The sequence below is a fragment of the Melanotaenia boesemani genome, chromosome 6, assembly GCF_017639745.1.
Source record: "Melanotaenia boesemani isolate fMelBoe1 chromosome 6, fMelBoe1.pri, whole genome shotgun sequence".
Lineage (NCBI taxonomy): Eukaryota > Metazoa > Chordata > Actinopteri > Atheriniformes > Melanotaeniidae > Melanotaenia > Melanotaenia boesemani.
In genome coordinates this window covers 16746601-16760561 of record NC_055687.1, presented here as the reverse complement: position 1 = coordinate 16760561, position 13961 = coordinate 16746601, and the positions used below count along the sequence as shown (strand labels likewise).

At 39.9% G+C, this 13961-nt stretch overlaps 2 protein-coding genes across 4 annotated transcripts; one reads left to right on the top strand and one right to left on the bottom strand.

Annotated features, from left to right (window-relative positions):
* Window positions 1–235: 235 nt before the first annotated feature.
* Window positions 236–6262, top strand: phc1 (polyhomeotic homolog 1). 3 transcript variants are annotated; one of them, XM_041987880.1, is made up of 15 exons: window positions 236–372; window positions 1131–1252; window positions 1348–1458; window positions 1553–1618; window positions 1714–1857; window positions 2169–2336; window positions 2474–3229; window positions 3319–3451; window positions 3537–3715; window positions 3823–3886; window positions 3974–4061; window positions 4606–4777; window positions 5001–5238; window positions 5332–5479; window positions 5976–6262. In XM_041987880.1, the coding sequence occupies exons 2-15, from the start codon at window positions 1136–1138 to the stop codon at window positions 6052–6054; spliced, it is 2463 nt and encodes an 820-aa protein (XP_041843814.1). In that variant the 5' UTR covers window positions 236–372; window positions 1131–1135; the 3' UTR covers window positions 6055–6262. The 3 variants fall into 3 exon arrangements, with proteins under 3 accessions (XP_041843814.1, XP_041843815.1, XP_041843816.1); XM_041987881.1 differs by having other exon boundaries at window positions 1115–1252; XM_041987882.1 differs by having other exon boundaries at window positions 5332–6262.
* On the bottom strand, window positions 6033–12378 carry styk1b (serine/threonine/tyrosine kinase 1b). Its single transcript, XM_041987895.1, has 10 exons — window positions 12005–12378; window positions 11225–11280; window positions 10866–11048; window positions 9114–9446; window positions 8846–9027; window positions 8637–8711; window positions 8068–8276; window positions 7836–7876; window positions 7173–7269; window positions 6033–7078 (listed from the first exon to the last, which is right to left on the bottom strand). The coding sequence occupies exons 2-10, from the start codon at window positions 11277–11279 to the stop codon at window positions 6886–6888; spliced, it is 1368 nt and encodes a 455-aa protein (XP_041843829.1). The 5' UTR covers window position 11280; window positions 12005–12378; the 3' UTR covers window positions 6033–6885.
* Window positions 12379–13961: the final 1583 nt, after the last annotated feature.

The window sequence follows — 13961 nt, the reverse complement described above, 5'->3', positions numbered from 1 at the left end:
GAATATGACATTAATTTATTTTTCATTGTATGTTCATGTTTTTCAGAACTCCCCAAACCCAAATTAATTTGCCATTAGTTTTTCCTAGTTTGGTTAAGAGTGAGCGACATTTAGGCATTTCCCTCCACAGTGGAGGACCAGTTGGTGGCGGAAATGCACAAAATTGAAGCTTGCAAACCGCCAAAAAAAAAAAAAAAAACAAAAAAAAAAAAAAAAGAAAGACTGGAAGGGGGCGGGGCCTCATTGGGGCAAAAACCATAGACTACATAAAAAACCCTGAAAGGGGCTCTCGTCGTTTGCAGTTAAAACCAACATTCAAGTAGTAAATTAGCTGCATTTAACCGTGAAAAGGACGGACATAAACCAAAAGAGGTAAGCACATATGTGCATAAAAATAATTAATGCTGACGGGTTGCAAGAGTGATTGATGCTAGCTTTCTGGCTGCAGAAAGCAGCTAACGTTGCTAGTAGCCTGTGTTTAACTAACACTTAATGCTAACACTTTTCTTGTTTTGGCAGTCATTTTACTGTTTGTACAAAAATCTAAATTACTACCCCAGTTTGCACATTTTAGATCCAGCAGGCCCATGGCAGACTGTTGTAGAGATAGAATCAAGTAGCAAAAATCCATTGGAGTTAGCCACCGATCGATAGCTAGCTTCTTTTGATGTTTTGAACTTTTCCTCCGTGTTGTTCTATTTCTCAAACCCATCTATCATGATGACAAGGGATGTGCTAATGAGAAAACCAAAGTGCACCCGTTTGTTTCTACGTTATTGGTTAAGTTGTGGTGGCGAAAACATTTGGTCCGTCCATAAACATGCTTACACACCTTAGACTTTTATGCGTTGCATCGCAAACAAGGAATAATCAGTTGCACCTCTAAAATGAAAGGTTGATGTACTGCAACCTTTTGGGGTTTGCAGTGTACTTCAGAAATACTAACACTTAAATTTCATGCCGTTTGTACATATTAATTAAAATTGTTTGTCGCAATAAATCAGACTTTGGAATGTTAGTGATTTTAGGTGTTGCCACAGTGAGACGTACCAAATGTTCAATAGGACCTAAAGTTAAGATTGTTACTGTTAATAACTATGCAATAAATCAAAAGTCTTTATTTGGAGCAGCAAATATGGATGCAGGTGAAGACCAAAACACAAGCAACACCAGTGGAAACCCTCAGACAAGTGGGAACTCTCGAGCACCTCAGATAGCCCACATGTCTTTATATGAGAGACAAGCTGTACAGGTGAGTGGTTGTGATCATATACAGACTTCTCAAACTACTATTATACCAGTGAAGTACTTTTTAAATTGATGCAAGATATGTATGTGTGTTTTTAGGCTCTCCAAGCGCTGCAAAGACAACCTAATGCCGCTCAGTACTTCCAGCAGCTCATGCTACATCAGCAGATCAATAATGCCCAACTCCATAACTTGGCTGCGGTGCAACAGGTAACCAAACTTATGAAAGCAACACATAGTAAGTTGAATAACATCGCAAGACAATCATCACATCCCCTATGTTCCTTTTTACTTTTAAAACTAGGCCACACTTGCAGCTAGTCGCCAGTCCAATACTCCAAGCAACAGCACATCTCAGGTGCCCACAACTGTAAGTTTCTATGCCTAGTATTTCACACTAATAAGCTGTGTTTTTAAGCATATAATAGGTTTTCTTATAGATATATAATTTTCTGTTTCTTGCAGGTCAACCCAAGCACCACATCTGCAGGAATGACTATAACAAGCCCTCGTCCATATGGCCCAGCCACCTCTGCAGCAACAACAGCTCTCAACCAGTCAGTGCTACTAGGTGGAAACACAGCAGGACAGGGACAGATGTATCTTAGGGTAAGTCAGCAATCACTATCCACTGTGTTCACATTTAAGTAATAATCACTTAAATGCAACCACATTGTGCTTGTAGCAGGTGTCCAATATGTAAGCTGGTATCTTCTGTTATTAATACGTAGACTCTATGAGTCTAGTTATTAATCGACGAGTCTGTGAGCAGGTACAGCAGTTTTCTACGGAATAACTGTTGTCAGCTGAGCCAGTGATTGATTCTTTGATGTACAAAGACGGAAACATGGTAATGAGAAAAAGCTTCAAGTCTTTAACAGAAGTATGTGCTATGGCTACTTCTGCTGCTCCTTACACAGGTCAATCGCTCTCTTAGAGCTCCACTTGCCTCTCAGCTCATCTTCATGCCTGGTGGTACAACAGCTACTGTTGCAACTGTTGCCCAGACTCAGCAACAGCCCCAGCAGCAGCAGCAACAACATGGTGCTACTTCCACCACTTCAAGTGCCCAGTCTGACAATGATCAGGTTTGACTTCTGCTGCCACAACAATAATGTGAAATCTGTACTATTTAAATTCATAAATTGTATTAAAGGAAGACTTTTGAGTTCAATTTCAGTGCAAATATGTTTCATCAGAAACTGCTTGTCGCTGTATCTCCCAGGTGCAGAATCTAGCTCTACACTGTGCTTCCACTCCCAAAGCTGCTGCTGTCAAGTCTGAACTTCCAGAGAGGAAAGATGCTGCCAGCTTTTCTGTCACTCAGCAGCAGCAACAGACTTTTCCCCAGACAGCTCAGCAGCAAGTGCAACCACAACAGCAACAACAACTAGCCAAACCCAGTTTTAATCAGCAGACTGCCACCAACCCAATGACTGTGAAGACTGGAAACCAAGCTGCTGTGACTGTCACCCCTGCTGCCTCAGTAGCCCCTTCCTCTTCTTCCGCTTCTACTCCTGCACTTCCTATCTCCCAGCTCCTGCTCTCACCCTCTGCTGCCCCCGTAATCCTGGTGCCTACTTCCAATGTTACTACCTCCACCCAAGGCTACCCGATTGGCTCAGTGGCACCAAAAGCCAACATTAACACACAGACTCTAGTGGTGCAGCCTCTGCAGCAGGCCAGCTCTAACGTTGAGAAAGGTCCTATTCCAATTCAGCCCAAGACTGCTCAGGGACACCGCCAGCCTGTGCAGCTGCCCCCTCGACACCCAACTCCCATTCTCCCAGCTCCACCTAATAACAGTCAGTCCACCACAGGAGGTCACAATTCTCCCCACATCCCTGTCCAGCTAGTGGGAGCCAGGCAGAGCTTATCAGGAAATGCGCAAGCTGTGGCCCTGGCTCAGGCACGAAGCGGCACAGCCCAGGAAAGTCCATCTGGTGGGAATGTGAGCGCAGTCTCCAACAACACTGCTATGGTAAGATCATTGACTGTAAAATGTACTGCTCCAACTGAGTTTTAGGATTAATATCACTGACCACTGATTCTTTTTGCACATACTGTTAGTCAAAGCCTGTTGTTGGTTCTCTGAAGAGAAAATCAGACTGTGATGCTCCAAATGAGATGGCAGAATCCTTAGATTCGGCACCCATGAAGGATTCTGCTCCTCCTTTATCCCCTGCTCCAACAAAGGACCCAGGTAAGTCAGTTTCCCACCTCCAAATCAAACACAATTATTTGTATTTGTTCAGGTCATAATTTTTGTTTGTTTTGTCCCTCATTAGTTCCTCCAATTGAAGCTGCATTCTCATCTCCTCCAACCCTGTCCTTTCATTTGCCCTTATCGAGAGTTGGGCACGGGGACAAAGACAGAGCACCTGTTCCTCAGGCAGTGGTCAAACCTCAAGTGCTCACTCACCTCATTGAGGGCTTTGTGATTCAGGAGGGAGCAGAACCTTTCCCTGTAAGTATATCTTGTCATGTGACTACACAACAGCTCAAATATTTAACTAAATGACATTTTTCATCTGGAAAAGTATCTGACCTTCATGCTTGTGTCTGATGTTTTAGGTTGCTGGACTCCTTAAAGACAGAGATTTTGCTCTTGTTGGCCGTACAGAGAATGGACCCCCAAGTAAGGGAATTTGTCATCAAGAATGATACTCCAAAGCTGTCTGTTCAGTCAGTGTGCTGAATGTGTAGTCTGTCATCTCACTCACAGTGTTGAAATGCGAGTACTGTGGATGCCTCGCCCCGGCCAGTCAGTTCAGGGGATCGAAGAGGTTCTGCTCTAATACTTGTGCTAAGAGGTACAATTTCCTCTTTCATAAAGCTTTCTTTTGAAGGGTTATCTATTTGATTGTGTGTCATTCACCTGTAAAACCAAGCACTGCAGGATATGCATGTATTTGAAAATTAGCACAAGCTAGCACAGCTAAAGGCTGTACCAGCTGATGCCACTGATTAGTTCACCTTAGACTTTGATCGGTGAATGCTTGGATTAGAAATCCACAAGCTCTTTAAAGTTTGGAATTTGAGGGTGAAGGTTTGAGTTTTTAATATTATTATTATTATTATTATTATTATTCCTTGCAAAAGTTTTTCTTAGTTTTTTTTGTTTTGTTTTGTTACGAATAGCAAAATAAAATCTGTTTGCCTGGTCAAAGGTGTTAAAAAAAATAAATTCAGAGCTTAAATAAAGAATACATGTTTTACATTAATTGCAGTTATAAGAAGTAAAAGTGGATACTTGTACAGGGAGGCAGTTAGTTCGGAGAGACTGGCGGCAGCTTTAATGTGTGTTGGAGTCTTTCTGTGAGCTCGAGTAGCCTCAGACTGTTTGTCAACTTGCAGGTATAATGTAAGCTGTAGCCAGCACTTCAAGAGCAGCAGAGGGAGAAGTGCTGCAGGGCAGGCGGCACCTCCTGCACCCACGGAGAGCTCTGCAAGGCCTAGGGGCCCTTCTCGCAGGAGCGGCTCTAATGTCACCTACAATAAAATGTCAACCAAGCACCTATCTGTCAAGGTGAGATCTGCCATTTTAAAGTGTATTTTTCTCAAACTCTATGTAGTTTAAATGAAGATTTACATCCACAGACAGTTGAGCACTCACTGAAGGGTGAAAGTGCTCAAGGATAGTGAAAGACAAAATACAGAAAAGACTATTTTATTATTGTACAGTTTGATTATATCCACTAAATAATGTTATGGTGAATTTATTGTGTGACTTTGTTCTATTCTGTCTTTAGTGCCACTCTGAGTCCAGCCGCTCTGAAGACCTATCCAGCGATGGGGAAGAAGAGGAGGATGATTCTCCTTCGCTGTCCCCAAGCTCTTCACACTCCTGCTCCAGAGCTGCCCACAATGCGCCACAGTCTGACAGCGCAGCACCTGGAAACCTCCCACTAGAGGGAGCTAACTTTCTCTCTGCAACTCCTTCTCAGTGGAGTGTGGAAGAAGTCTGTAGGTTTATCTCCTCCTTGCAAGGTAGGCGTTCAGCTATTAGTTAATACTTTGTTTCAGATGTGCTGATGCAAGCAACTTGATGATTGCTTCTCTTTCTTTTACTGTTGTATTTAGGCTGTGAGGAGTTGGCGTCCCAGTTTCTGTCGCAGGAAATAGACGGACAGGCTCTGCTGCTTTTGCGAGAGGACCATCTGATCTCCACCATGAATATTAAACTCGGTCCAGCTCTTAAGATCTGTGCCTCCATCAACAGTCTGCGCGAGTAAGGATTGTTTTCTCATTTTGAATGTCTCGCTGGAATCAAAACTTGGACTTTTACAAGTAAAACTGAGATTCTTAGACACCGTACGGTTGCCTTTCTTACAAACAATGGTGCCCCGTCAATCATGTGGATACATGGTGATGGAACGTTTACTCTCTGGACGCTGAATGTGCAAAATAGTATGTATGCTGTTATGTGATGGATATGGTTTGAAGTATCCATGTCAGTAATGTTTGTCTTTTTTCTCCTCTCTCTCACTGTGAGTTAAAATGTTTTGTACGTATTTTCTTTAGAAACTGTAAATCTGCCAGGCTTCCATGTCTTTTGACTTAAAGGTTTGCTTGTTTGGGACAAAAAAAAATGTTACCTTCTAGATGTACTACAAGAGGTGCTTTAACTTTACTGACATGATATGAAGTGATGTAAACAACATCCAGTTAGGTTTATGTTGTTAGTCTTTTTTTTTTTTTTATAATTGTGCTTGTTTTTGTTACAGATGTTTAACCCAGGCTCCAGTCACACAGACAAAGAATAACACTCATAAACAGCCTGGTACTGTGATTAGTTTATTTTAGCATTTATTGAAAATTTAGTTTTGTATTTTCTCCATTTTATAGTACAATCAGAATTATTTTTTCATGAAAACAAAATAGTTTTAGCAGCTTTAATCAACTTAACTACCTGGAAGTAGGTATTCACCATGGTTTGCTCTCTCCAGGGATGAATGGAAGTGCTTTCTGTACATGCATGCAGTACTATCAATAAAAAGAACCTGTTGCTGGAGCGGTGTGTGGCATTTTATTCCTCAAAAGGATTTCAGTTTAAAAATAAAGAAAAAAAAAGTCATCCTCATTTGCACTTAATGTATAGTTTATAAACCAATTTAAGCAAATGTTTTTTCACATAACTGTCCCTCCTGAGTAAACAATGTAGACGTATAACAGCTTTAATAACGTTCTTGTTTTTCACCTTCATAATTCTGCCTATTTGGCATTGTACAAAATGCTTTGGTAATAAATACAGAAAAATTACATCTGTTATTAGATTGGCCTTTTTAGAAAGCTTTGCAAACCTTTTATGGACAGGATCAACCACAAGTTCTGGATGTAGCAGCTATACACTGGTCAGGTTTACAATTTCTAGCTGTAATACAATAATATGACGTTATACTTCCCCATCTAAACCCTGGTTTTATTCAGATAAATGTTAATGGTTTACTAAGTTAAACAGAAACATTGAGGTTTTGCTTGTCCGTTAATTAATATAATGAAGGAAAATAATGTAAGTTGCCTTTTCAATACTCGTCATTCAGAGTTTGAAGCACTTGAACTGCTCATAAAAGTGCACCATTGGGGTTTCAGACAGTAGTGTAATTACTTCTCCTCCTTGGCCGGTTCTGGACGTGATCAGAAAACAGTGTAGCTGTTGGATTCTCCATATCCTGCCTCCTGCAGGTACTGTTCAATGTTTACTGTCCCAGACGCCTTGAGGACTTTATCAGAGGCACTTTTCTCTCCCGAAACAAGCTTTCGGCTCACTTCAGCCAAGGAGGGTCGATCTTGTTCTTTCCACTGGCAGCAGCTTTTCATGAGGGCAAACCTAAAACAAACAAACACAAAAAAAAAAAGACTGTAAGCTCTGAATTGCTACAAGTTTGGTGTTTCATTATCTGGAGCATGCAGTGGATACTCACAGTGTGTTGGAGCAATTGGAGGGTTTCTTCAGACTTTTTCCTCTCTGATGAAACTGCAGGAGCTCATTAACTGAAATCTCTGCAAACGGAGCATCACCTGTAGAGCAAACAGAAATTATTTTATGCTACCATGTGAAAAGAAGTACAAGAAAGAGGCAGGGGCAAGTGATACAGACAAAATCCTCAGAATACACCATTTAATAGGATATTACTATAAACTATACTATGTGTGTTAGTTTGAGGCCATAATAGCTGGTTCATGTCTATTCTAACATTACAAGGAACTTAAAATTATAATTGTTGGGATATGAGGAGATCATTTTGTTTTTAAGCATGCCCATTCAACAATATTTAAAATGTAAAAAGTAGACTGCAACAAATAAAAAAATAAATATTTATTTTAAACAGAAGATTTTGCTTAGATATTAAATTATTCTTTTATTCTAAATCTGATTTCTGGGGGAAATAATTTAACACAAGTTGTTAACTTGCAGATTATCCCTAAGGGTTTGTGGATGGTCAATGCAAAAGAAAACAAAAGGCTATTTTTTAATAGTTTAGAATATTCTCTTATATTGTTAAACAGAACAACTTCCAGTAAAAGTCAGTTCAAAAAGAACATTTCTCAGGATCTATATTTAGAAAAATTAAAGCTGAACTTACCCAAAGTTGCCATTTCATACAATAATATGCCGAATGACCAGCTAGAGAGGGACATGCAGATATCCATATGTTAGTTATGTATTTAGTTTGATAATCACTCTACAAAATTACTGTATGCAAAGCAAAACACGCTCTCAGCAGCGTCTAAAAACAGCTTTGTTTTTTGAGCCGGAGCTTGTCTGCAAGGATATAATGGAAATGGAATAAAGGGGGGAAGAAAAAAAGAGCTCACATGTCGCTGCGCTGGCTCGCAGGCCTCCTGACTAACAGCTCTGGTGCCTGCCACTTCTTCATGCTGGGATCATCCCTCTGAGTAGCTCCCTTGTTCTTCCGTGTGTAGACTCCGTGCAGACCCCAGAGCTTGGCTGTGAGCTGATTACTGACCAACACACTGCGGGCCCGAATGTTTCCATGGAGGAGATCTTTACTGTGAAGGAACTCCTGCAGCAAGACAGAGATTTCACACAGACCTTTAAATGGTTATCTTAAGAGCAAAGTGTTAAAAAATGAAAAGAAAAGCAAATTTGATGGAGTGGATTCAGAAAAGGAATAAAAAGAAAAGTAAAAATGTGTTTCTGTTAAACGTAATTTAGAAACTCTTCGCTTTACAAAAGGGAAAAGAAATGAAATTATAGGGTTAAAAAAGGAACAAATAGTTTTTGAGATTATCAGGTATGATAGGTGTATAAAACTGATGGAGTTTAAGATAGGAACTCTAGTAACATGTCTATGCTGGCTCTAGCTGTGTCCCTGATTGAAAGCCAAGAAGAGGTGGAGATATAGCGTAATTAACATACTAACCAGGGCAGAAGCTACTTGATTGGCCATGGTAAATATTCTTCTTTCAGTCATTTCACATGGAGGATCCATCTGATCCTGGAAAAACAAAGTATTTGTGATGATTTACATCTGGATGGTGAGACATTTTCTACTTGTTTAACTGGTTTCTTTGCTGTAACACACACTGCAGACGTAAAGCTTTGTAAGAATGTTCCCCTCATGCTCCCTACCTGTCTGCATTGCCACAAAAAGCTGAGCAGGTCTCTGTTTTCCAACTCTTCCACAACTGTGACAAGAGGTGCACGAAGTGAGACCACACCAAGGAGTTCTGGCAGGAATGGATGTGGACCCAGCTGGGCCAGGAACGATGCAAAGCCCAGGAAGCTGTGTCTCTCTGTGGCATCGGCTGAGTCTGCGGCAGGGGAAGAATAAAACAGAGATGATTAAGTAACTTATCTTGAAAGAAGGACTTGCTTATATTTATGTTTAAACTCTCACCATTTAGCACTCGCAGTATCACATTCCTATTTTCCATACGAGCCCTGTAGAAGGACACAGGGGCGTCAGAGTGCAGGGAGAAGGCAGCAGGCAGAGGGGTGACCAGGTTGAAGGACTCTGGCAGCCTCTGGCGGGGCAACTCTCTGGGCTGGGCAATGGGAATGAAACTAGGCGTGTAGGGCTGGGGTTGGGGGCTGGCTGGAGGTGCAGGTGTGCTCACGGTTGTAGAGAGGTTTTTTGTGATGTAAGAGTTCGGGGGCTGGAAGGTGGAGTAGGAATTGGGCATATCCAAGGCGATGCTCTCATGCTCTAAAACATTGATACCTGGAGGAGCTACAGACAGGAAGAGCATGATTACCCTCAGTGATAACTGGAAGTAATAATATGAGAGTGAGTGAACAGAAATAAAAACCACTGATGGACATTAAACACGTTATTTTTCTTCTTGAAGTCAAGATTTATTGATTTGTGCAGATACGAAGTAAAAATGTTTCAAGATGATGTCTGAGGAGGATGTCGGAATTTCCCAAAAAACTGAGACACTAAAAAGTGGAGCATTTTTTAGAAGAGAGACCTGTTAAGGTCTACCTGGTAAAAGTAATAGTCTGGATAAATACAACTGTTTGTGTGCCCTCACAGATGTTAAAACTTAACCATTTAAAATTGCCAGCTGCTTCATGCATGGGTCATTTACTTTCCAGGTGATTCTTTGCAAAGCAAATGGCTGAAACTGGCTGCAAAGTGGCCGGCATTCAGCTGGGAGAGGTCGGTCTGGTTGCATCTGTACCCATGCCATGTGCACTACTAAAAGCCTATACAATCACAGATACTGAGTTTTAAATGGTACACTGAAAAAAGAAAAAAAAAAAAAACGATAAAAAAACAAAAAAAAACAAAAAAAACAGATGATTCCAATCCTCTTTGGTACAGATGAACATCTATGATTTGCAAAAAGATTTTCAATACAGCTATTTAATTTTCTCTTTATCTCAGTTTATGTAAAATGAACTCAGACCCTGTTTTTTTATTTTAGAATTTCACTGGTTTCAAATTTAAAATGAAAAAACAATCCAAAGGAAAATAAATCTTTAATATTTGATATGGTGTATTTGTGCTACTTTAATTGAACTATAGGATTTAAATGATTTACACATCATTGTAATTTTGTTTTCCTTGGTGCTAGCCTACTTTTCTGTAAATAATGGTGAATTTAGTGGGGTAAAATAACAAGTTCAGAACACATACAGCTCTTCATTACTGGTAAAAAGACATTTTAAGACAGTTAATGCAACTTTTCACTTCTTTTATAAAACCACTTATTTTTTTAGTTACACTTATAATTGCACATGCATTTTTTCTTGCTGCGATTCATTATCCTCTGGATTTTCACAGGAGATAAAAATCTGCCATCCTCAACACTACAGTGTGCCATAAGCCACTAGTGACTGTTTATGTAAAATATGTAAATACTAAATAGCGGGGCTTCAGTTAAACTGCTAATGTCCAATGTTGTGACCAACAGCTGCAACCTTTAAAGCCAACAGCTGACACAAAAGATGACAGCAGTTACTTTTGCTCTTAATCTTCAATGTCTTTAGTGTTAATAAAAAAATCATAAAAAAGACAATTTAAAGGTATGATAGACTTGAATATCAAATCATTTAAAAAAAAGATTTAGTAAAAGATCAAGAACTAGTTTTGAAGCCAACAACACTGTTTTAATTTTTGTTTTTATCTGCTCTAGTCACTCACCATCAATGCCATGCAGAACTCTCCTGGAAGTGGACCTGGAAGTGGACTTTGAGGCATGTGGTCGGATTCGATCGACCCTCTCTGGGCAGAATCGCAGCAGGAGGATGAAAACCAGAGTGACCAAGAAGGTGGCAAGCAGGAGGACGGGTACGACAATCACCTCCTGCTCATACAGACGGACCTCTGCAGCAGGAACAGAAACAAGGAAACACCAGTGTTACAGTAACTCTGACATCTTAAAGGCCTGTTTGCACAGGTTGAGCTGGCATGTTTACTCAACAGATAATCGCAGCTTATTTTTGTATTTTGAGACAAGAAATAAAAAAAACTAAAATTGTGTTTATGCTGATGTAGCTTACCACAGATGGTGTCCCCATGCGCACAGCGATAGTCTGCGTTCGACAAACTAGACATTCTGTCAAATGTAAAAATGATGATGAAAAGAGATCAAGAGAAACAAATTAACATGATTAAAAAAAAAAAAAAAAGGTCATGGATATCCATGTTGAACCCAGAGTAAGGTCTGTTATTAGTAACATGACTCTAACAGGTAAGCAGTTACATAAGGTTACTGAGACCAGGAACTTCGGATGGTGTGTCACATCAATCTAACAACAGAGGGGAAACATCAACCTAAGGCAGGTCGATGTTTCCCCTCTGCTGCACACAACTCTTTTACGCTGATATCATAAGTTTTTGTGACAAATCCCACCAGAACTTTTAATCTTAGAGGACAAATTTCTAGGACCAAGTTGAAATTATACAAGACCCCAACTGAAAAAATCCTTATTATGTACATTCACTCCAGCTTTCGAAGCATTAAACAAGACACAAAAGGCCCCGCATGGAAACCCTTTATCCACATGATCATTCTTTTGCGTAAGATCCAAGAGCCTAAAACCTGTTCATCTGCATTTTTTTTGTCTCATTAAAGCTTGTGTTTCTCTACACACCCAATTGTCAAACATAAATAGCACCAGTTCACACTGAAAATGTCATTAAAATCACCAAAATGCTGCTAACATAATATATTAATGAAACATATTGTGGATAATTCAACTCGCACCACCTCCCTGATGTTTTCTTGTCTTACAACTGTAAGGTGTTATAGAAGATGGATGTAAATAAGAAAATCTTACCTCAAATCCTTCAGTGAACTCCTCTACTTCAAGGAAAATAAATGAATATTTGGATCCTTCTATTACAGGCTCATGTTTTCCTCCTTCACTAAACCAAGCACTTTCCATACATGGTCGCAGCAAGTGTTACGCTGTGCTGTTCAGATCCTCATTGTCTTGTTTCTCTCAGGTGATCTGTCAGGCTCAGGGGATCAATTGGCTGCTCTGTTTGTCTACTTTCCACCCTCTCTACTCTCTGAACTCCACCCTCTTCACCTGCACCACATCCTTCTTCTCACCTATTTACACCCTCCTCTTACCTCTGGTCTGTCTCAATAGTTAATACTTCAGACTTTAATCTGATGTATGGTATTCAAAGTCCTTCTGTAGACTTTGCTCTGCCACATTCTGTAAATTGTCTCTTAGTTAAAGCTTATGCATGTCAGGAACAACTTGCCTCACTACTTTCCTCTTTGTTTGGGGAAACTGGTCCTACTGCTCTTCATTTTTTTTATAGTTTCCAGCCTTTTGTTGAGCGTGTTTTGGCCCTTTGACCTGGAACTAGTATGACAGGCTTTGCTATCTTAAGATAATTTTGTCAGCAATAATAAACTGCATTTCTCTCTAGGCGTGCACATTCAACACAGATACTTAAAATAGAGAATGCATGAGTTTTGGATATATCAAGCTCTGAATTATGAAAGTTAAGCCTAATTATATATATTTTTTTAAATCTATGTACACATATATAAAAATTAAATATCATCATCTTCTTTTTAAACTTAACTTCATTAACCATTATTTAATCAAATGAAACAGGCCACAGATTTTTCCCTCACCTCTTTATTGCAATATGTGCTTCCGGTGTGATAGAGAAAACAAATATCCTATAATTACAAAATAATCACAATTCTTTTGGTTAATTATTTTCTTTTGCACTCTGTTAAATGGCAAAATAAAGAATAATAGACTTTTCTCCCCATTCTTTTTTTCTTGGGTCGGGCTCTAAAGGGTTTCCTTGCCTTGCCTTGCCTTAAGAGAATGTACTAATTGGGTTACTTAAGCTGAATCCAAGTCAAGAGTCATGGCATACTATTCAGATGCTTTGTCTAGAATGGACATATTTGGGAAATCTTAGCAGCTGAGTCACTTATTACTCACTTTCTAATTTTATTGTAACATTGAAATTGTAATAAAACCATCATAATTGTTACTTGGCCTATCCCGTGTGGTGCAGCAAGGACCTGCAATACAACAAACTCCTTTTGGTGGAAAATTTATTTACACTCGACAGATTGTCAATCTCCCATAAACCCTAAAACAAAACACCCACTTCAGAAAAACCAATGCTTTCATACAAAGAGGAGCAAACACTCACTCTTCCAGTGAGTTGACTAATGTTCTGACCACTCCCTAAAGTTGTGTACAGGACCATTAAAGTAGTTTAAAATAATTCTCCCTCATGTCCACACAATGCCACAACCGGTTAAACCACAGAGGTGGACTGCTGGAAACTGCCCTCAGTATAAGAAACATAGCCAAAACTTTGAGAGGACAGCTTTTATTCAAATGGCCAAGGACTGATTAGGTTACATCAGTGTTGATCTTCATATAACATTATTTGGTAACATGGAGGGCTCTGGGTTTACTGCATGACCCACTTTGTCATGAGATATGTTATGGTCATATTTCCTGATATTTTCCTGGGATAATTCAAAATTTGGGCTACACTATGGTGTGGTGATTAGAACCGTGGCCTCACAGCAAGAAAGTCACTGGTTCGAGGCTCGGCTGGGGGCAGGGTTCAAACACTGGCCTTTCTGTTTGGAGTTTGCGTGTATGTGGGTTTTCTCTGGGTACTCTTGCTTCTTCCCACCATTTAAATTATGCCAAGGAGTGAGTGTCCAGGGTACACCCTGCTGCTGTATATATGTATGGGTATACATAAGGGTATAAGTGAAGGAAAATCTGTGTGTAT